Source organism: Dermochelys coriacea, chromosome 9, assembly GCF_009764565.3.
Source record: "Dermochelys coriacea isolate rDerCor1 chromosome 9, rDerCor1.pri.v4, whole genome shotgun sequence".
Classification (NCBI taxonomy): domain Eukaryota; kingdom Metazoa; phylum Chordata; order Testudines; family Dermochelyidae; genus Dermochelys; species Dermochelys coriacea.
The window spans coordinates 14,818,243-14,842,821 of record NC_050076.1 but is presented as its reverse complement, the minus strand read 5'-3'; the positions used below and the strand labels follow the sequence as shown (position 1 = coordinate 14,842,821).

Below are 24,579 nucleotides of genomic sequence, written 5' to 3'. Positions count from 1 at the left end.
GGATGGACTCCGGATTAGCATGCAAACTTTTCGATGCGTATCCAAATCACGACTAACCTCCATTTTTCTGTATTTTAAAGATTTATGTAGATTATACTAATTAAGAAAATTCTGCTTGCTCCATTTTCCCACTAATATAATCAAAGCATCAGTCAAGGGTACTACTGTAACTGGCTCTGATGAAATGCACTGGAACATAGAACATTAAATGTCTTCTAATAATGAAGCAGTCCATCTGCCCCTTGTGTGGGTGGAAGCCTGATTGTTTCTATAATAATTTGAAATCTAAAATAATTCCCTTTCTACAATTCCCTTTCTACAACAACTTCCCAAGAAATAACTCTAATCTATCAACATGTTATAGCCAGCAGATTAATTAGATGTCTTTGTTCTCTCTCAGCAAAGTGACCCTGACACCATCATGGCCTATACAAAACTAAATTTCATCAGTAAACAAAAATTAACAAAAAATTCTTTTGAAATATTTGTCTCATTTATTTAATTCACTGAGCCCTAACTCCAAAGTGATAGGGTCATCATCAGTAATTGGTCCTCTTTGACCATTTTTTCAAATGACCATTTTTTTCTCCCCAGCCAGTCTTTCTAAGGGTATGTCTTCACTACCCGCCGGATTGGCAGACAGCGATCGATCCAGCAGGGGTCAATTTATCGCATCTAGTCTAGACGTGATAAATTGACTCCTGAGCGCTCTCCCATTGACTCCTGTACTCCGGCACCACGAGAGGCACAGGTGAAGACACCACAGTAAGTTGATCTAAGTACGTAGCCTTCAGCTACGTTATTCACATAGCTGAAGTTGCGTAACTTAGATCGATCCCCCCTGTAGTGTAGACCAGGGCTATGTTGAATGTGTCAAACAGATGCATATCAAATCTTATCTTCCAAAAGAAGGGTGAATTCTTCTAACCTGTAACTCTTAGTTTAGCCAATAATAGAGAAGCCACCTTTATTCACATATTTCTAAAACCTTCCCCCTTCATTTGCATCACAGAACTAACATGAAGATTGTCCTCCTGATCATCACTGGGGATTAAATTTACAATTTCTAGATTTAATAGCATAGATTGAAGCCTTTATAGCCTCTACTAAATAACTAAGGGCCAGTACCAACTGAAGTCAATAGGGGGTTTTCCATCATGGGGAAAAACAGAGATTCTACATTTAGAATTTAGTTAATCATCCAGTTAATGGAAGAGGAAGAGTAGAATCCACCTCATCCCTGTGCTGGCTCAGCAGGGTTAATGAGTAAAAATTTTCGTTTTAGTCTAGTCAGTACGGAAGCAGATATGGTATTTCATGCACTCACAAAGAATATCTGAATAAGAAGGTGCCATTTTTACATAATCACCTTCCAAACTGATGCTACATACCTTATAGTTTATTTTTAAGCATGTTGAGTTTTTACAGATTAGGCTTTTTAAAAAAATTAAAATTACCATTTGTTAGTCCATTATGTTCATTCTTTCGATCACCTTATTGTAATTAACATCACTTCATTTTTCCTTATAAAGAAATTAAAGGATTCTTCTCACACCTGTTTTATATCGTCTCACTCCAGTGGTTTCAGTGCTGTTTCTCATGATGTATATTACTGTAAGTGAGAGGAGAATCATGCATACAGTCCTTAGACAACAAGTAAGGAAGCTAGGTGGTAGTAATGGTATTTCATTCCATTTAAAATTAAACATTTGCTTTTAAAGTATTCCTGCTCTGGATAAGTTGCCAGTGTTGTTCTCTTTCTACATGTAACTGATTTATGGGTCATCCAGCCTTGAGTTTAAATACAGACACAAAACAAAATATTTTTTCATTTTGGGAAATGTAAACCCACCCTCTCCAGTGGATGAAAATGTGCTTAATTCTTCTCTCACGCTGATGTAAATCAGGAGTAACTCTGTTCACGTCAGTGAACTTGGAAGGGCGAATAAACTGTGTGAGAGGAGAGTCATTCCTGTAGTTCTGTTCTTGGGGTTTTTTTATTATTACTTCACAAGTACTCCTGAAGAATTGCATTAATCTTCTTAAAGTAGTAAAGTTAAATCGCTGCTGGCACAACCCTAACAGCCTAAAATAGTCTTGGGAAAGTATTCTGCTTGATGATATTGATTTTTGCCCCAAGTGAGAGATGTAGCTGATCCTATCTACCACAGTCTTCATTTATTTTATTAATAATTGACCCAAGTCAGTTTTAGCCAGATCTTGAAGCTTAGTAAATATCTTCTGCCCAAAATGTTTCATTTCCTCTCTTGCCAAGTCAAAATTCCTTTCCAAAATCTGTGTTCCATGACAACTGGAAAGTACTTAAACTGGGCCACGTAGATTCATACAAAGTATGCGATCAAAAAGGCATTGAACTTCAGAGAAATGAAAGGATTGTGGCCTCTCCTCCTACTCAGTCTTTCCCATCTACTCTGGATAACTACTACGATTAGGGTGTTAGCCTTGCTCACTCCTTTATTTAAGGGAAAGCAAGTATTGAAATTGTACTCAGACTATGGGTTTGTGAGCAAGAAGGATCCAGTTTGACCTCCCTGATCCTTTGCATCCACACAGGGACTAGGTAGTGTGAATAACTCTCGCTTTCCCTACTTTAAGCTATAATTTGGTATTTTAAGATTTAAAAATATTGTTTACTATCAGTAATATATAAAAGATGCCTGAGCCATGAAGGCCAGTTACATGTACAAATATAATTACTGTGTTTGCCAAAGGAGTTTGCTCTGCCCAATAAGATAGAATTGGATTATTAATTATACCTTTTAAGATTTTAGGGTCTGATCCAAAGCCCATTAAAGTCAAGGTCAGTCTTCCCGTTGATTTCAGTGGGCTCTGGAGCAGGGAAATAGGGAATACATGCTGAATTTCTTTTAGAGGCATGGCTGTAGGTTTATGTACTAAACAGAAGATATTCCGGTGTTATCCCAGGGACCGTTTGCCAAGACAGATGATTATTAATGATGTGCTTAATAATTGTATATGTATCGTTATTACAAAAATGTAATTCTTTTACCTCATGTTGTGTTAATAATGTTTTCCTTATCAAGAGGGCACATGAAAGAAACCTTTGGCCAACTCGTAAACAAGACAGCTCAGTGTTTACTTAAATTGCCTTTATGTGTTAGAAAAAGACCTGTTTTGTCCCAGTGGGACCAGCTTCAAAACAAAGTTCCAACAGAAAAGTTGAAAAATATCCTTTACAGTCTATTGTCTCAAGTAGAAGATTTTTTCTCCTCTTCTGCTTGTAGATAGTTGGTATATTATTAGCAGATGCTTAATTTGCAGAGTAGTCTGTAAATGTCAAAATGTAATGCAACATCAGCTGGGAGGAAGTCTTGTCAGATCAAATTGCTAGTGCATCATTGTTGCATGTCTGTTAATAAGCATTTTTTGTCCTTTACGGTGCATGTAGTACTTGTGAAATTGACTGTGCAAAAGTATACATATATTTTATCAAAGATAATTTTCAAAACATCTTGTCCTGTTCTAGGTTGGTCAGGAGTCAGTTTATAGTGATGCTTGTCTTTTTTTGTCACACTGTAAAGGTTTGTCCCAGAGGTTTTATAAGCTCTGTTTGCCATATTAAGAGGATGGAATGCACATTATTACTATGACTGCATGAAATCACAAGTTTTTTTGTACAGCTCAGGAGGTTGGGAACAAAACTCAGTGCTACAATTCCCATTCCAAATGGGTGCCGTTACCATTGATATCCGTGCTTATGCCAAGGCACAATTTGGATCTAGAAGTGAATCCATAGGATATTTATCTAGTATATTGAAACCATCTTCAGGGTGACTGGATGGTACAGGGATTAATGGTGGCCTATGGACCCTGTCAGCTCAAGTTCATCCGTTCAAATCCAGCACAGCTCAGTAGATTCAAACAGGCTGTTAGTGGCATGTGTGAAATGAGTAGGTTTTGGTCCAGTTAATAGTTTACTGACAATCATCATCTTAACTGGCTTCCTTGTTTGCAGTCTCACCACTGGGGTTAAGGACTAAATCAGCAGGCTGACTGCTCTGTCCTCACCCCTTCAATGTGGTTCCTGCTGTTCAGAGATGAAATACATTTTCAAGGACACATGGGAAAACGTATAGATTTTTTTTTAAGGTCAGAAGGGACCATTGTGATCATCTAGCCTGACCACAATCTTAAGACAAGCTATAGAATTTCACTCAGTAATTCCTGCAATGAAGGAAATTATTCTTCTCTAATATGTAAGTGAACAGTTTACAGTGCTGCTGCCCATGCTGTACATGTTCTGTGGATTAAAAAAAATACAACCTTCAATCTGCAGGGGTTTTTCTTGAGCATATTTCACTAGCACTGAGTTCACTGCAAAATAAAAAAAGAAATTAGCAAACACATTAACGACAAAGCATGCCTGGATTATTTCAGTGGCTCTGCAATTCCTCTCACCCTTACAATTAAATCCAGGTTAGACATGAACATTCAGTCCAATGTTCTTTATCCAAATATGAAATACAGTTGTTGATTTCATGATAGTTCCCCTGTCTTCTTTCAGTGTGGATGAAAGGAAAGCGTGCCCCATAGAGTTGAACTGGAAAAAATGTGACAGATCTGCTATCAAATGAATTCTGTCATTTAAAAAGGTTTTGTGCTCTGATATTCACAAAATAATGAAATGCCAATGTCAGAGTTTTGAACTGCTTAAATTATCTTTAAAATTATACAAAGTAGGCAAAGAAGAAAAAAACTCTTCTAAAAATATTTTTGTATTTTATTACAATAGAAGGAGGAAGAGAACCAATAGGGTGGAGGGTAGGTCATTGCAGTATGAAAGCAATAGACCTTTCGACAGCTCACAGCCTCTTATCCTGTATTGTCTCTAGTGATCCTGTAAACAGATTAAAAATTATTGAAAGAATTGCCTTACCTTAGATCCCTCTCCTTTTCAGAAGATCAAATGATTTAATATTTTTTCACAGGTAACTTTTTACCTTTTGAGGCCCAGAGTTTTAAGAAATTCAGTTTAGGATCAAATATATTTTTCTGCATCAAAACACAGCTACTGTATAAGTTTCAAGTTTTCAGTATCTGTCAAGGTGGTTCTTAAACCTTTATGTAAGAGCTCTACACACATGCTTTATGAACAAAAACTTTTTTACTGTAAAACACTCACTATAAAAACTATTACCTGTTTTTAAAAATCCTAGTGTAGTAATTTTGCTAATTATGTCCATACGGTATACTAAAAATAAGTAGATGTTCTGGGGGGGAAATCTTGAAATGAGAAAACAGTCTGTCAAATGCTGGGAAACCTTACATTTGTATCTGGCACACATTTTTTCTGCCTTTCTCCACAGAGTGTTGGCATTGGCATAGATAAGAATTAGACATGTTATGTTGTCCCCAACCTGTCAACTCTCACCTTAATGAATACTGTGAGAGTGGAAGCAAGGGCCATGTTGACATTTTGCTTTTAAACTTGATGTACTTTTCAAAAACTATTCTGTGTACCCAGACATGACATTTTGTGAGTCTCTCTATTTTTATTGGCCATTTCCTGTTCGCTAACTTCAGTATTGTAATAGTCAGCTATTAAATAGTAAGTGAGTGAAGAAGGCTTCCGTTTACATCTGTTTTGAACCTTCTGTTCCTGTGTAGGAGTCCACTGCAGCTGTCTAAATGCATGGCCTCAGACTCTGTGCTTGTCTTTTAGTTCCGCTGCATTAGAAATGCTGTGCTGATTTCTTTTCATGCTTCATTCAGTATAAGAGCTTTATGTATCCATATGGGAATGCTTAATATAACATGCAGAACAAGTGAATGGTAGTTTCAAAACAAGAGCTACGCTAATGTTGAAAACATGTCAGAATGCAAATGATTCTTTTATGACATGTATTTGATCCTTCTAATCTTCAAACACTGCTTGTACTATTCTTATTCAATGTCACTCCAGTCAAGATGTTTTGAATTTTCCTGCCTAAAAACTTTGCTCCTCTAAAAAGTCTATATATACGTATAAGAAGATTGGTGCAACTCCCCATGTCTCATAATTCTTTAGTTAGCCTTTGAAATATATGTTGCCCTCTGAACTTTCTCACCACTGTTCTTGAGAGTTATGCACTTTGATTCTGTCAAAAGGTGTGGTAATGAGGGCAATTATAATTATGTTTAATTTAGCTAGTTGCCAGTGTCCCAATTAAGGAGTATTGTAAGGACGCCTTAAATCCTTTGAACTATGGAGAAACATTTAAGTTGAAGTGTTATTACTTGATAATGCAACAAACTTGTGTGAATGGTGCCCACTGAACAATAGGTTATTAGTATGAGGTTTTTATTTTATTTTCAGCATTTATCATTTTTCTTTTGGTAGCACTCGCAGTGTGCTAGATGCTGTCCACATGAATGGGTAAACACAGCTTCTGCCTTGAAAAGCTCACAATTTAGGAAAACAATCAACATGTAAGGTGTGGTTGTATGTCTATGTGTGTACGGGTGCATAAATATATTCACACACCATGGTGTATGGTGCGTAACTGAAACAAACTAGAGTCATTCAAGGTGAAATTCACTCTGGCACAGGGGTTCCACACAAGTCTCTTTGCACCATATAATTCCCAAATTTGCTGTCCTGGGAAAGGCTTAGAGCAATGGCTGTCAACAGGGGGGTACATGTACCCCTCAGGGTACGCAGAGGTCTTCCGGGAGTACATCAACTCATCTAGATATTTGCCTAGTTTTACGAGACTACCTAAAAAGCACTAGAGAAGTGAGTACAAATTAAAATTTCATATAGACAATGGCTTGTTTATACTGCTCTATATAGTATACGCTGAAATGAATGTGCAATATTTATATTCCAATGATTTAATTTATGATTTTATGGTAAAAATGAGAAAGTAAGCAGTTTTTCAGTGTGTTGTGACACTTGTGTTTTTATGTCTGATTTTGTAAACAAGTAGTTTTTAAATGAGGTGAAACTTGGGGGTACACAAGACAAATCAAACTCCTGAAAGGGGTACAGTCATCTGGAAAGGTTGAGAGCCACTGGCTGAGAGCAGAGAAGTAAAGGAGTGCCTTTCTCCCTAAAGGTTAGAGCTTTCCTCCCTTAACAACAAGCTGCATGCCCTCCTACAATATCAATATGTTCCCAGTACAGTACTGGCTTTTGAAGTGCTGTGCTGGGTGAATTTTAAAGATGTATTTGGATTCTGCTATGTGGCCTGCAGGTCAATAGCTAAAATATCAACAAAACTTTCCAGGGCTGCTGTTCCCTACGTTTTGTCTCTGCAACAGAGTCTGCATGAGAGAGGAATGGGACAGAGTAGCAGAGGGTAAGGCAGCTCCCATGCTCTTCGAGCTATGCACGCCATTGCAGGGAAGCTGTTCAGCTGGGGTTGATGTGAGTGAATGGGCCACCTGGCTAGCAGATGGTTCCCTTTAAACTCCTGGCCCACCGACCTATTGTATGTTCCTGTGGTGGGCCAGACAAAGATGCTACCTAAGCAACACCCGCAGGCCTCCTTTACAGCTATTGCAAAAGGCCTGGTTATTCAATGATTTTGGATGCCCCCTGAGATAGTTAGATAATGAGAGTTTACCTGTAATTATTTGATTACATCAGCCCTTCCATTCTCAGAGATCGTGCATTATAAACAGTACACAGGTTATAGTGGACAACACACGCCTGGAAGGATGTGGTCTAAGTGGCGGATCTGGGCCGAACTTAATTCATGCCTAATAATGCTTTATGCTCAATTATAATTCGTGGTTACTTTGTGAAAATATTATAGATTAATTTGATTTGCTTTGTAATGTGCAGTTACTTCTACATGGCTACTTTTCATGGGCAGCAGTTAACTCCAGTATCTAGGGCCCGGTTCTAGTCCCAGCTGTGCCACAGATCAACTACATAGCCACTGTAACAACCACTATAATTAATGGAGTTACTTATGGAATATAGTGCCACCCAACATGAAGAAGGTTACCAGAATCTGGTCCCAAGAGATTATTGTTGTGCATATGGGTCTCTCGTCATAGTCCAGGCATATAGGACTGGTGTACTGCCTTAACTAAAGTTGATTCTTTTGAAAGAAGTATAGTTGGGTCCATGATGAGTAATGTCACACTGACTTGACAAACTTGTACTTTTGCGCTAAATTCTGGGCCTCCCATGCTTGATTGCACTTCGTGATTCTCCCCAGTATAGTAAAAATTAGGCCTTGCATGTCAATTTTTAAACTGGTTGTACTACATTTATTTAGGTATTCTGGGCAGATGGTAGCCGTGGGTATTGTCTGGCAACATAGCTTAAGGTTGGTGGTGACTTCATGACCTGGTGTCAGTAGTGTAGCTTCCTCAGTCGCAACAGTATCCCTTTGTACATTCTTATGCTGTGAAAACTTCACACACTTAAATCAGCCATTGCAGCATGAATGTTGGAAACCTTTGAAAAAAGTGAAAGTATTTGAATATTGATAGACAACAGTGTGGCCAATTTCTTCTGCTGGGATTTGAATTGTGGACCTTTGAACTCCAAACTTGCGATTCAGCCACATAAGCTGAATGAGATCTTTTGGAAGCTTATAGAATGAAGAGAGTTCATATCCTTCTTACAATTCTAGAGCAACTTAACTGAGATTTATAATAAGAGTTTAGTATTCCATCTAGATTCTAAATAGAATAAAGAAGAATATATTTGTAATGTAGACAATTTTGGAGTTATTTCACATCTAGTATGTGCTATTTGAGTACCTTCAATACTATTTGCTGCCGATTAAAAGTCCAGTAATGGACCAGATTCATCCCTAGTGTAACTCCATGGGGTTTTGTCTGGCATAAATTTGACCCTTCAATTAAAGGCCCAATCGTGCCAACACTTGTGTGTGTGCTAAACTTTAAGCGCATTAGTTGACCTGTTGACCCAAATCTTCAGAATGCAAATTGGTAAGCTCCATCAAATACAGTGGAGCTACACCAATTTTATATTAACTGAAGATTTGGGACTTCAGCCTGTTGACTTCAATGATTCATCTGAAGCTTGTTGACTTCAATGATTTTATTAAGATGCTTCAAGTTACGTATATGTATAAGTCTTTGCAGGATCTAGGATCTAGTCATTACTCATGAACACAGAAAATTGTTTCATGCACTTTCAATTCAGCTGGCAGAGCAGCTGTGGAAGAATGAATTCATTATAGCGGAGTGTCATAGCTGGAATATGAATATTTGTAAAACAAAGTGAATTATTAATGCAAGTTAAATGTTAAAAGCTGCATGGATTAAGGAGTGGGACTGTGATTGGTAAATGCTGTAAAGCCAACTATTGTCGAAACAATAACTATATTTTATTGTATTGATGAGATTTACTTTATAGAATGTGTAAAAACAGTATAAATAATGGTCATCTTGTTGTGATGGGAAATCTATGAAATAAAAGTTATAGTTCAGAGGCTGGCATTCCATCCTCAACCTTAGATTTTCTGGCATTGAGGTTTCCATCATTTTTGTTAATTGCCTTGATTTTTTTTCTCCATAGTTTCCTGTGTAGCCCCAATGTAATTTAAAACTGCTCCCCCTTCCTCCCAATGGAATCCATATGGGAGGGGCAGCACTATTTACACTGCGACCTTATCCCAAGTGCCTATTCCATCCTCCTATGCCACTGGGAGTGAACCAAGCTTATAGACTCTAACCCTAATGGTTTTTATTACCCTGCTGTTTTTCCCTTTTGCATTGGCATCTGTTATATGTGATGGAAGCCAATGTGGCTAAGAAGTTACAATAGGTATGTGTGATTTCCAGTACTCAAATAAGCCAGAAAGACTGATTGCCAGACTATCAGATTTTTTTCTTCACTCTTCCGGTCCATTTTATGAATATTAGTACCCAGAATATTAAAAAAGATTGATAGTTATCTAATTTATTACCAGAAAGCAGTGATCATGAGTACAAAAATAAGATTTAATTAGCACATTTTGTAAGTGCTATCACAATCCATGGAATATTTATTAGGTGTTTCTGACGATAGAGACTGATCCTGCAGGTGCTTAGACACATGAGGAACTTTAATGGCATAAATAGTCCCAGCAAAATCCATGGGATTCACACACCCAGTGTTTGGGCCTTCATTTAAATGCAGCGCATTGCCCATTAATTTAAACCTTTGTGTTCTAAAAGTACTAGACTTGTTGGCTGGTGTGAGAACATCAGTGTGTTCCAGCCACATCACCCCAAAGTGACACATTTGGCTGCCGCACTGTGCTGGGAATAGAATATTTGCCACCCCTAAATAGAATGCTCTTCTGTATTTCTCTCTAATGAGGACACTGCTTGCTAAGCTATTCTGCATAAGCTTAATTATTTGCTAGGATAAAAGTGATTTTTGGTATTTTTTTTTAAATGGCTGCCTCCTATGTAAAGGAAAACCTTGGATGGCCACAATGCCTGATATATACTTTCATTACAATCCGATAAGGATTTATAGTTGGCTCCATACAAAATATTCACAGCAATGTCATAAGCAAAATAAAATAAAATTGCATATTGCCAGTGTACCTCCTCTTGCAAAATTTATTCAGATGAGTAGCACCACTGTACCCATTTCTGATGTCACTTACACCCATATACATTTGGAACTTACTTACACTGGTAAACAGAGATCAGGATCAAACCCATTGATTCAAATGTGACTACTCATGAAAGTCGAGGTTGCAGGATTAGGTATCCCGTCCTAACTACTCAGCAGCATGTTGGTGTAAAAAATATAGCAGTGGATAGATAAGCAGTGCCATGATTGCCTGTTTGGTGATTGAAGAGTATGCAATTAAACAGGTAAGCTTTCAGAGAAAGTGGGTTCCTTGTTGTGGATGCAATTAGTAAATTAATTTTGTGCCTATTTTTTTGTATGTGCAGTTCACTGGCAGGTGTAACTACAGTACTTGCTCACAAAAGCCTTAGCCTAGCTGAAAAAAGGTTCTATACAGTTCATTAGAGGAGAATTAGGTTCTGTGGAAACAAAGACAAAGAAACTTAGCTTCTATAGAGACTAATGATACAATAATCTTTTTTTTGTATAAACAGTTGAAATGCACACAGTCATATGGTCCAATAGCAATTGCAGCGGTCAAAAATGGAATCCAGTTCCTTATCATGCCTCATTTATATCTGAAGCCCTCTTCTGGACAGAACATTTGGAAACAGGCTTTTAAGCAGGATCAGGTTGTATCTATGAGAAGGGAGATGAAAGGCTTGAGAAAAGCAGGAAGTGTGGATCTTAACAATTTTTTGTCATTTGTGTTTTAGTATTTTATTTCTGTGGTACATACAGAAAAGTGCTTGCAGTCTAAAGAGAGAAAAGAAAACAGATGGGAAGAGCAACAATTATACAGTTAATTAGAAAATATGAATAAATATGACATGTAAAATCTAATCTATTTACTCCTCAAGTGCACCAATGTCAGTAAGTTTCTCATAGGTGAGTCTTCAGTAATTATTTTTGTGTGTAGAGGGTGGGAACTTTATGGATAAATTCAGGAAGCTTCTTCATGTTTTTCAAGGAGCAGCGTGGAAGACAGCACAGAAATGATTGTCTGAGTAGCTAATGAATGGGCATTTGAAGCTCACATCATTGGAGCAGGAGTGAATATGGGGTGGGGGACCTGAACTAAGACAAGAGTTGACAAGTAGGGAGAGTCACGGTGGGTTTTGAAGGCCGTAATAAGTGCCAGACAATGTTGCTGGTTTTTCTTAAACTAATTACAATAAACAATAATCATACAAGACAGAGAAATAATGAAGAAAGGGGTCAGCAACTGGCAAAACCAAGCCATACAGGTGTGGTACCAATAATAAGTAGCTGAGGTCCACACCCAAGGTTGTACAGCCCACGCTGAAGCCCATGGTGCCAGAGCTTCACTGCTGTTAGCACCCACAGTAGCTTGGGTATGCCAACACTTGCTGCAATCACACCCCCAATTGCAGTGTGGGCAGCAGTTAGGAGCCTAGCTCCAAATTAGGGTCATTTGTGCCTTTGAAAATCTCCTCCCAAAGAAATTCTGGTTCTGTTTCTCCCCCTAGCTGCTTTTCATGGTTTTTTTATTTTATTTTTTTAAATGAATAAAATTATTTTATATCACCATTCAGTAAATGACCATCATAATGGATCTTTCCAATTTGTCATAACACTTATGCAGGCAGCTGTCATAAAGACTTGTATCAATATGTAAACATATGTCTGATTTTAGAATTGCAAGCAATGAGTATACTGGAGTGTAAAGGTCTTAGGAGGTTGATACTATCCCCAAATTAAATTTAAAAAAATCATTAAACCTGAAAAGTACCAATGTTATTTTGAAAAAATAATCTGAATTTACTCTATTTGGAATCCATGTCACCTAATGTTTGAAAATGACATCTGATCCAACAAAACCTTGGATATTATTTTATAGCCCCAAATGTCTAAAATGAACAAATACAATTTTATTTCATAGATCTTTAAATGTCCAATCAAAACTTCTATGCTATTGATGAAGGCATAGTGGTAGATGGATAGAAGCTCACCTAAATTAAAGGTAAATATATCATAATATTGTAACAGGTATGGAGCAGTTAATGTGAAACCAGAACTAAATGTAGCCCATTGAATGAATCTTGGCAGTACCCATATTGTTCCATTGTTAAAACCACCTTCATTCATTTCAAGTTATGGGACAGACTATCTAAGCCAGGAACAATAGTCATCTAAATGAAGGTACTCAAACCCTATAAAGTTCTGTGATAAAATAAATCACTCCTGCATCAGCATTTTAGAGGTTTCAGTCTCTTTTTTTCATAATTTAAGATACCTGCTCTGTGTTCCAATAGGTAATATTTATGGCATTAAAAAGATGCAGAAATGATAGTTACAACTTGGTCCAGCTGCTCTTTATATTTGAAGGCTACTTTATAAACATAATAAAAGGATTTTTTTTCTTAATGGATGCACAAGTGTTAGGTGGAATGAGTGAAAAAATAAGAGGAACTAGTGAGCATTCATCAAGGATATTAAGAGGCAAAAGTGGAACAACGGAATGAAAAAGTAGATATACAGCCACTTACATATAGAGAAAAATGTAGTAGTCTGGTGCCATAAGAAGTAATTCTGGAAAGTTAAGAAGCTTTATTTTTTGCTGCTCTGTCTCCCCTGTCTCGCTACCATTTAGTGAATTCTGTTTAATTAGCTTTTAGCACCTGCACAAAATATAAAATCAAAACCAATTGTTTCCCCAGTGGAAAAACCCCATAGAATCTAATAGTGAATAAACGGCTGTAGAAATTATTCTTGGCAAAGTATAGATGAATAAACAAAAACTTTCTATAAATATTTATTTGAACTTAACTGAGAATTATGTCCTTGCTATACAAATTCCAGAGCTTGTTTAAATTTTTTATTGAAGGGATATTCTTGTCTGCTACATTCTGTAGGATTTTTCCATAAGGATTTATTTTCTTACTGCCTGAGTTGAACTCACATTGACTTCAGTGGGAGTTTTTCCTGTTTAAGGACTGCAGGTTTGAACCCTTATCTTATTAACTTAACCGAGTAGGCAGACACAGCAATATTATTAATCAGTGGAGTCTATTATTCCTGAGAATAAGGAAATAGTTGGCATTATTTACTATATTGGAATGAGAAGCATTGCTGAAGCAAAGGAAAGCCAAGTCTATGCTACTCTACTACTGCTTTGGTGTTTCAGAAGGCTTTCCTATTGTCTAGCCTCAGGTACTATGGTTATGGGGGCCTTATAAGTACCTAACATAGATATCCAAACAAAAAATTGCCACTGTTTCTTTAAGATCTCAAGGTTACAATGCCGTTCTTTTGGAATTTAATGGTTCAGACAGTCACGTGACCAATAATACTAAAACAAACCTTTCATCCAAGGACTACAGAGCATTTACAAACATTAATGATGCCTTGCAATACATCTGAGAAGTAGGAAAGTACCGATCGTCACAGAAGACTCTCTACACTGTGATACCATGACCTAGGTTTCAACCACATCAGTGGCCTCAGGAAGTAGATCTCCCATGGCAGAAAGTATATCCAAAGAGGTAGGCATTTGTTGCTCTGAGGTGGCCATTGCCAAAGTGGATGCTGCAGCCAATAAGGTTTGCAGGAATGGGCCAGGTCATGCTAGAAATCACTCCTACTATCTATCTTGGAAGAATATCCAGAGGAGGGAGGGCAATGGTATGAATGAATTCTCCCCACCAGGAGGGGAGATTAGTTGAGCCTCTTATTTTAGACTTGATAGAATTTAAATGTAAATCTGGGATTCCTGGACTACACTGAGAAAACAAACTATGTTAAACTATGCTAGCCTGAAGTGTGTTCAAGATCATTTGATTCCATTAACAGTGTGTTTCCCCCTGTTACTGGGATCTGTGTGTATTGCATATGGCCATGTAGCAAGCTGACCAGCAAAGTGACCACCTACGTTTCAAATAAACAAAAGACAACTTGATGAAAAATAGAGGCTAAGCTTATTTGTAAGGCACATGTTTCGCTGTATTGTGCATCATTTTGCAGCACAAGATCATAACTTTACATAACAGTGTTTGATTCTTTGTATGACTGCTGTTAAAATGTGGGATTATATTGATTTTAGACAGATATGAAACACAATGTACCATATGAGAGACATCCCTTATAATAAGGGATTAGTCATTTTTCAATTTGCAATTAAATATTTTCTGAGAAAGAGAACTTTCCCTCTACACAATTTATTTACAGAAATACATGAGACATTTGTCTTTCCAGATGTCTCTAGGTTTGCCTGTTGGTCACTCCTTTTAACATAAAGTTGTCAAGAAACCGCATACATATTTTTAACTGTAACATGTCATTCCGGGTTACTATATGCATATCTCCTAGAATTGGTAATAGTTAATTCTTCCCTGTATGCTTTACTAAAAACATACCTTTAAGTGAATGATTTTCTAGTTTCTTTGCTATACTTAGTGGTTTTGTCCTTTTTCGGGAGTATAGTAGTTACGGTGCGAGAATGATAGCAGCAAATCATTAGGGTGCTACCTGCATTTAGATAGGGTCACATTATGTAGATATCATATTTTGTAGCGATTATATTGAGGATTTCCATTAGCAGGAGCTATTGCATTCACCAAGGTTCTGAATTAAACAGAATGATTGCTTGCAGGTGTAATTGTAAAATTCTCTTGTTGAATTTATGATGTATAATTCCAGTGTTCTGTGTTTAGAATGAGCTTGAAACTATTCTCCTGACTGATGCAGTAATTAAGGTATTCAACTGTGGTTTTCAACTATATGGTCCAGTTTCAAAATTCACAACTAAAATTTAATGGTACATCCTGGATTATTTATGTTTGTCAAATATATACACCTGGTTAAATACAGACAACATTTTCAGATTTGTTTTGTTTAAGTGCACTAATCAGAATTGTAGTGTTCTTTGTACAGATTACAGGCTTAATGTTGAATTACTAATATCCTGTAACATAACAGAAGTAGATGGAGCTTTTTAAAATACAGATGTTTTAACACCACTTCATTGTTCAATGTGCTTAAAGTTAATGCGTGCCTCTTGCCTACATGTACAATAGATATCGAGACACACGTTTCATCTTTGTTCTTGTTTTTGTCTGTTTTATGCATGAGAAAGTTCTTGTTTTCTACTATGTGCATGGCTGCGTTTTTTAACTTGAGTACTGTGTTTGCACTGATTGCTTTTTTTTGCATGCAAATTACAGAATGTCATGGAAATTGGATAGCTCTGAAAAAAGGAAAGATAATACTGAGTTCCAACTGTCTTGTGTTTGTGCATAAGAGTGTGGAATACATGATATATGGAAATATTTTCATTACGGCCTTTGACTTTCTTCTGCTGTATTTTTTATTACTTGCTAAGAGAAGGGCAATTTTTTTTCTGTTGCAAAAGATGATGAATCTCCTTACATGTTAATGGTACTTGTGTTGGCATAGAATATGGAATGAAGTTATTAAACCTTAATTCCATTATTCTTAGTATTGATTGTAGGATGTTAGTTGCCCTGCCTATGCTGAGACTGGAATAGCCTCTGTTTTAATTGTTATTTTTGTATAGATTGTGTGACATCCTAGTCCCACTGAAGTCAATGGAAAATGTAGCTCCCATTGACTTAAGTAGGGCCAAGATTTCAGCCGTTGTTTCTAAAGCCCACTTCGGGACTTTCATTTTTTTTTAATAAATATATCAACAGATGGTCAAAGAAAGGTTACAGGAATTTTCAGTTCACAGCTGTATTTAAATTGGAATATAATCAATGAGTCAACAACAACAACAAAAAAGCCAAACCCATGCTTGTCCTTTTTAAGCAGGAGCTAAAATGGTTGGACTCAGAACTTTGACTTTACTTGTCACAGAAAATTTTCTCTTCACTAATTGTCAAAATATTTATCAGATATTTCATCAAATATGAGAGCTAATTTGGTTTTAGTTTGTTATTGTCACCACCTGTTCAAATTTAAAAATGAAGGAGATAAATATAGTTTCTGGTTATTTGTTTGTGGTGGGTATGCTTTTAGTAAACATTTCTTTTAATTCTTGATTTTTTTTAATGTAAAGTATCAGGCACTATTTGCCTCTCCTGCTAGACGTTTCTAATAGCCATACCCTGTAGGAGAGATTTTGCTATATAGTTTAAAACATGAAAAAAAATGTGTGAGTTGAACCTCCCCACAAATGTTTTTCTTGAAACATCCTTGGGAATTTAATATTGACTATTTTTTCCCTCAGTCTTGTATATTCTTGAATTGTCTTTTTTTTTTCCCCTCCATTTTCTCCATTCTCAATCCTAGGTCCCCTTACAAAGAAACAGACAGATGATTTAGGTGATAATGACGGTGCTGAAGATGAAGGTATTTTTTTTTGCCGCCAAACTGATTTGCATGACAAGGATCCCTGAAAATCTTTTTCTCCCCTCTTTTTTTAACTTCTTGTCTTTTGAAGATTTTTTTTTATTCCCATTTTTGATGTGTTTTGTCTTCTTGCTTGTTGTTTATATATATATATATATATACATATATATATATATATATATTTCTTTTAAAAGAAAGAATGTTGTTAAGTTTTACATTTTTATGCAAATGAGTAACAATATTTAAAGATGAGGGTTTTTGTTTTCTTGAAATGGACTTTTGATATGTTTCATCCCACCTTTTGACTGAATATTGTCCATACTATTTGAACTAACACTTTTTTTTAAGTCTCTCTGTACACCTTTTTGCATGTTTTCTAACCCTCTGTATTTATATATTTCACCAAATACAAAGATATTTCTTTCATCAACTGATCTCAGTTTGATAAACAGAGAAAATATTGTGTTTATAAAGAAAAAATGTTAGAAAGCTCTTATAAAGTGTCTCTCAAGCAACTGAATTTGCAGTACAAAAGCACAAAACCCCTTCCTTTCTACATTATCATGTCAAGAAATGTAAATTCAGATACCTAATCTCACACAGACAAGAGGCCTGGCACTAAAATTTTAGCCAGATTTTCAGCTACTGTATATTGGCCTCGTTCCATTGAATTCAGTGGAATTGAGCAGATCTTCACCAAGTGGATGAAGTCCATTATGTTTTTACTATTACAAAGATCTACAGTTGTTTGGGCTGATGTTATTGAACACATTAACAAACACTAAACAAAAGAACTACCTCTTCCCCACCCTCCAAAATGCCACCCAGGACGTCAACATATCAAACCACATGCCAACCTTACCCCCAGCTTTCCCCTGACAAATTCTGTAATACAGTTATTTGTGGTCAGTGCAAACACCTGCAGAGGACTGAACGTTTAGGGGCAGCAAAAAGCAAATATAAAAATAAGTTACACAAAAAACCTTATTCAGATTGGACTGGCCATGGCAAGGAGGGCTGTGCTGCATAATTGTATGGTCCCTCCCACATAATTAAATATAATGTGCTGCAAAGAGCAACAGGACTTTGCCTATGTTTCTTTAGAGGCTCAATGAGCGCTTACCAAGAGCCTGGATCATAGCCACCTGGTTTAAGGGACTGGACAGTACTCCCTATGGAGTCAGTCTCTCACTTTAGTTAGCAGCAGATTTCAATATAAAACAGTATTAGATAATCCCCAGTCCCATGTGTTACTACTACAGCATCAGCATTCCCAATCATTGCAGCCCAGGAACAAAGGAGCCTGGGATCAGTAATCAAACTTGGGTCTTCTGTATGTGCTATAACAATTAGGCCAGCCTTAATGAGATCATTTTTCATTTTTCTTTTCAGAAGACCCAAATGCACTGTTTCACATTACAGGCTAATCTGCAAATTTGCAGTTTAAAAAATGAAGGTGTTTTCAAGTCCTGGGTAAAATGTGTGCAAAGTCAGAAGTTATGTAAACTTCTTTGCTTTCCCATTTTGTTTGCATTCTTGCAACTGTATAACCTTTATGTGTCTTAACAGGCCAGCATCTGTCTCACACGAGCTGTACTAAAAGTCTTGCCTTGTCTACACTTGGACATTATCTTGCCTGTTTTGAACAACTAGGTAGCTGCACTTATGTTACCACTGAGCTACCTCAACAGCTGTGCATGACATTGTTGTAAAAACACCTGTGATGCATGTAGCATCAGTGAATCTGAACTTTTGCTGACAAATGGGTAAGAAATATCTAGTGTAGTTACAACATTAAACTAAGAGTTTCTCAGGCAGTGAATAAACTAGCATCCCAGATCTGGAAACCTGGTTTGGGTTAAAAATGTAAAGGATTTGAATGTTTTCATCCTCGTCCCCTATTTTTGTTTAGTTCATAAATTAATTTAGTTTAATCTGGATTTATATTAAAAAGTACCTATCCTTTAGGCACTTTTGGTAATATACATTAAAATAATTATTAGCAATATCTTCAGCTGGAATTGTGGCCCAGAGTACTAGGTGCTGTACAAACATATGAAAACTTGGTCACCAATGGACTCTTCTCATCCATCAGAAATCCCATACACTCTGTAGCTCACCTATGTTTCTGTCTCACTTCATCACCATGGTATCAGAGTAGCTCAAAATCTTTACTGTATTTATCCTCACAATCTCCCTAGTAGGAAAGTGTCTCGCCCATTTTACAGATGGGGAACTGCGGCATGGAGAAGCTAAGTGATTTGCCTGAGGTGACACAGGAAGTCTATGGGGGAGCAGGGAATGGAATCCAGGACTCCAAGTCCAAGGCTAGCCCTTCTCCACTACTTTCTCCAAAGTCTGGGAGAAGAGATAGACATTGCATCCTGTTTTGAAGATCAGCAGACTGAAGCTCTATTGTACCAAGAAGGGAAGTGAATTCCAGGACTGTGTATTTCTGGTGAAGAGCCCTCGACCAGCCCCAATGTTTTAAAAGTAATCTAGGGGATTGCTAACTCAACCCTCTCAGCTGATCTCTGTTGCCATGGTAGCACAAGAAGATAGGCAGTCTCTTGGGTAGCTATGACTCAAACCATTTGACTTTAGAGAACAGTATATAGTAGTACACATTTGTCTATATCACAAAACAACCACATGCTTCAGCATAATTACAGTCCCAGCCAGGCTGGAAAAGCATAAATGTTGCAATTTAGGCTGGAGATTTTTTTGACTGATATAGACAGACAGCACAGTGCCTGCTTACACTGTCACCCAGGCATATTAATTTCTCATTCCATGAGCATCAAAATTTCAGAGTAAAAACTTTATTTGCATGTTAAATTTTTCAGTGAATATTTTCCCCCTTTGACTGAGAACTTTTGTTCAACCTACATTGAATTTTTACAATGATGTTGCTAACACTTCAAAATATATGTAGTAAAAATTCTGACAGCCTCTTAACATAAGCAGCTCTATTGGGTTCCATTATAATTATATCCCTACCAACCATTCGTAATATGGTGAAGGTTCTGTCAGTTTCTGCAGTACTTTCATCTTTCAGTCATTTATAAATTACTGACTTGGTTGCAGAGTCCCTCTCTAATTAGAACCTTATATTGCTGCTTACCTATTAAAGATCTATCAGAATTACAACTCTTGCATTTCATACTACTTTATATCTCTTACATTTATACAGTGCTTTTCATACAAGAAGGATCTCAAAGCAATTTGAAAATTCAGCAATTGCTATATAGGGATCACTTCATCCAGCACTTAAATGCAGCCACCTCTCAGGTGAAATGCACCCAGAAGCTTAACAGCATACAGAAAAACGACCCAAAAGCTTAAGATAGGAGCTGAAGAAGAATACTACATTCAACTGAAATTTGAGGTGGTATTTAGGCTGAATGTAATTAGAGGAGGTGGAATTTTGCCAGAATGTTAGGATTAGGATTAAACACTCCCACTCTTAAGAAAAGTGCAATAGGTTCTTTAATGATCACAAGCTGTCAGGCCTTCAATTTGACAACTCATCTAAAAGATGTGATTATTTTTAATGGAAGTTTGCATAATGAGATTTTCAGTGACACTGGCTCACGCTATTAAAATAACTATTGATGTATTTAGCATCTCATATATTTGAACTCAAAGTAAAATGGCTTCAAAGAAGGTTTTAAACTGTGAAAATAGTTGCATTGACTAGTGCCATGTTCCCATTATGCAAAATTTGTTAGAAAAAGATTTTGGAATAGCTAAAACAGTACATATGTAGAATCTTGCTAAGTAAGAAGTACATGGATTCCCGAGCAGCTAGTTTGCTTGTAAAATCTTCTTAACAGTTTTCAACAATAACATGATTCACAATCCAAATGGACCTGAGATGGTAAATAAATCACACATCCCTATGTCAAAGTGTCAAAGTGAGACTTTTAAAAGGACCCTTGGAACAAATGAAACTTTATGAACTTTATTTTTGAAATTAGTTATTTATTCTTTATGCATTACTGTAGTGCCCAAAAACCCAATCAGGATTGATGCTCCAGTGTGCCCTCTAGAAACACAGAATAAGACAGCCTCTTCCATGAATGATTTAATCTAATTAAGAGCAGAATGGGGGTTGGAGAATGATGGAAACCATAATAAGAGCATATATTTACATAGGCCATATAAATAAGATAAATATCAGACATACCCACTCCAGTCTACTTAGACATTATCAGTCGGCAATTTAAGACCAAATAAATCATGGTATCAAGGCAAAACACAGGTATGAATAAAAGATGAAGGGAGTGAGATGCCTGAAGTCAGGAAGGATTTTGAATGGAGATGTCCCATATACATTTCTTTTGAAAATGTTCACACTTCTTGTCAGAAACTCCAAACTCCTGGTAGAAATACCAAACTTGTGACCTGATTCTGCAGGCCTTATTCACATTGAGACTACTCACATGAGTAACTACAACTCAGCATGAGAAAGGGTTATGGAGCAGGCCCTTAATGGCCAAATCCACCACTGTTGACTTCAACAGAGTACGCTGTGCATAAACCCATTCCCTGATTCACTCAGAATCAAATTCTGATTTCATGAAAGCTGCAAAGGTATACCTGAATGTAGAATTTGGACCTCTGTCTAGACACTGCAATGTGTTAAACTGAAGATATTCTAATGTCATGCAGTTTACTGACCACACTGCAATACTCTGGCACAATGGGCTGATATTGCCTCAGAGGTTAGAGATGGAAAACATCTGTCAGATCATTTAGATGGGATTTTCAAAAGTAGCTAATGAAGTTAAGTGCCCAAGTCCTATTTGATTTCAGTGGGAGTTGGGCACCTAACTCCAATCCAAAACTTTTGAAAATCCCACCCTTAATCCTTCTTCATACCAATACAGATTTATCCTTACACAATATTTTTAGTACTTTGTCCAGTCTCATTTTTAAAGGTCTCAAACAATGGAGCTTATACCAGTTCCTTGGCCACATATTTCAAGGTCTAATGGAATGCGTTAAGAAGTGATTCTTCCTACAGCCTACATTGCTGCTTTCTGAATTTCATACCAGTTCAATTATTAACTTCTAGTTTCTAATATTCTCTTGTCCCACTTAAACAACTCCTGTCTATCCTTAATGTTTACACCTATCAAAAACACCCAGATGTGGGTAAAATATCCAGATCCTGTTCAGGCAAAATTCCCACTGATTTCACATGAAATGCAATATTGGATCTCAAAATTGAACAGTCTCTAGTCTGTTTTAAATTACAATTCATAGTAAGGACCTGATTCTGCATTCTATTCTGCTAGCGCATACTCTGTACATGTGCAGAGTCTCGTTAACTAACTTGTCTCCTGATATAGGATTAGAGCCTTAGTATGTTTTTCATCTGAGGATCTCGAGTTTGCTCTCAGGTGAGCTTGATAAAAGTGTGGCTCGGTCTCGTTCACTGTTAAACTTCCCTTTCTGAGAGTGAGACAAACACAACCACCACCTTTAGTTTCTAAAAGAAGTGGTTACCCTTAAGTCAAGGTTGAGATCTTTGACAAAGCAGTGTGGAGAAAATTTATATTGCATCTAGTCTTATCTGATGGTGGCATATAGATAAATGGAGAGTAATTTGCAGTGCTTGCCTGTTCTTAACCTTTTCAAGCATAATATTTACAGGGAAATCACAGAAAGGCATAATGTCGGCTGAATTTATCAGAGAATCCTTTCTTTAGACCTTGAACTTTGCTTTGCTCATGAATGTATAGTTCATCGTTCGTTTCCGATAAAAGCCACCCATTCTTCTCTAAATACCCCCAATACTATTTTCCACATAAACAGAACAATACTACCAAGATTTCATTACTGTTCACAGTTGGTGCCTTCTAAATCTATGTAATTTTAATTAAAGAAGAATTTGAAATAATCTCCCCCTGTGTTACCTCCAAGTCTACAATTAACAGTGTACAGTTTCTGCTGTGAACAGTCATTTAGTGATTTCAGATTAATAATTTATCATTGCTTCCTCAGTTGTATCCAGGCTAGAAAAATAGAAAGCAAAAGCTGTGTGTAAACAGCCATTTGAAATAAATGCTTTAATGAATCTGAAAGGACTTTGCTCTACTCCTGTTTGAAACCTAAGCATGTAATTCCATTGGACAGAAAAAGATATGTGCCCTGTTAACTTTAAACGCTGAGAGTGGCACATTGGAAAGTATTGTGTGCTTCGGTGAAGGGCACGTTATTTCATGGGCCACCTCTTACCATCCTTTTGGTTTTGAAATAAGTGATTATTCTAGAACTTGCAGTATAGAAGAGCCCATTTCTGGAGTTTGAGCACTGACTTTTTTTTCAAAACAAACAACACAAAAATTATACAGTAGCTGCCCTTATAAAAACAGAAACATCTATGTTGACCATTGTCACCAAATACAGATGAAGGAGCTCCTGTATTTGAACAGCCTGATCTCATTATTGTCCTTCCATACTTGGGATATGATTCAAGATAAAAGTATGAAGAATTTTATTGAAGGCTGCTTCATTGAGTGTGCCTAAAATTAAAGGAATCACTCATAAATCTAAGATAGCCTTTTCCACACTGATATTAAACTGAGCATGGATGGGAGAAAACATGAATATTGTTATGATGAACACGGTTATCTTTCATAGTGAAAGCAAATTTTATGCCAGGACATTGAGAGAACTCCCTTTTCCTTACTCTGGTATTTTAAACATCGTCTTCAGTCTGCTAATTTTCATAATCTCTTCGGAGACATGTTAGAATGGAGCATTGTGTGCTGTCTTGGGCAGTGGAAAATGATGAGCTAGTAGCAGATCAGATCAAAATATCATTAATCCAAACATGTATCAATAACAATTTAATTGTAAACTTTTACATCACTTTATTTCTTCCATTTCTGATAAAATGATGTTTAAACAGTTAAAGGGCAAATTTGGCATTTATTAAAAAATCCTCCACAGAAGCCCAGCATGGCTATCAGACCCACTAAGAAGAATCTTTAAAATAAAATTTGTAATTCAACAAATAGTTGAAGTAGTATGGCTTCATAATAGCCAATAGCTATTAGTAGAATAGCCAGTAGCGTGACTTCATAATGAATGTTTAATGCTGAATTTGTCGGATGGACTTCCCCCACAATGGACTGTAGAGGAAAATTTTTTGACTCCACTTCAGAGATCCAAATTTGTACTTAAGTGGACACATCAATTTACAAATCACTTTGTTCCGGTTTTGTCTTGTTATTGTTATAGGTTCCATCTAATATTAGAATAAATGAATGTTTAGAGAGTTACAAGATTTTCCCCATTTCCCCAATTTATTTACTTTGTGAATATGCAGCATGTTGTATATAGTCAATTTCAGTATTTCCCCATACAGTCATAGTGGTGTATATGCAGTACAGTTGTGGCTCTGTCGGTCCCAGAATATTAGAGAGACGGGGTGGGCGAGGTAATATCTTCTGTTGGACCAGCTTCTGTTCATAAGAGAGCTCTGTGTGGCTCAAAAGCTTGTCTCTCACTAACAGAAGTTGGTCCAGTACAAGATACCTCACCTTATCTCTCTAATAGTAGTGTGTAGGAGTGAGTGTCCCCATTATCACCTACAGCAGCAGAGGAAAGGAAAGTTTTTTATTTTCTTTCTTTCTCTTCTCACCTCCCCCTCCTAAGGA

General features: G+C 36.8%; 1 protein-coding gene across 22 annotated transcripts in view; it reads left to right on the top strand.

Moving 5' to 3' along the window:
- Positions 1-24,579, top strand: part of NLGN1 (neuroligin 1) — a 615,380-nt gene that overhangs the window by 265,754 nt on the left and 325,047 nt on the right. For 13 of the 22 annotated variants that reach the window (XM_043492244.1, XM_038417309.2, XM_043492235.1 and 10 more), the window contains one exon: positions 16,847-16,906. The exons of the other annotated variants lie outside the window; for them this stretch is intronic. In XM_043492244.1, coding sequence (XP_043348179.1) covers positions 16,847-16,906 — 60 coding nt within the window. The remainder of the gene's footprint in view (positions 1-16,846; positions 16,907-24,579) is intronic. 22 annotated transcript variants of the gene reach the window in all.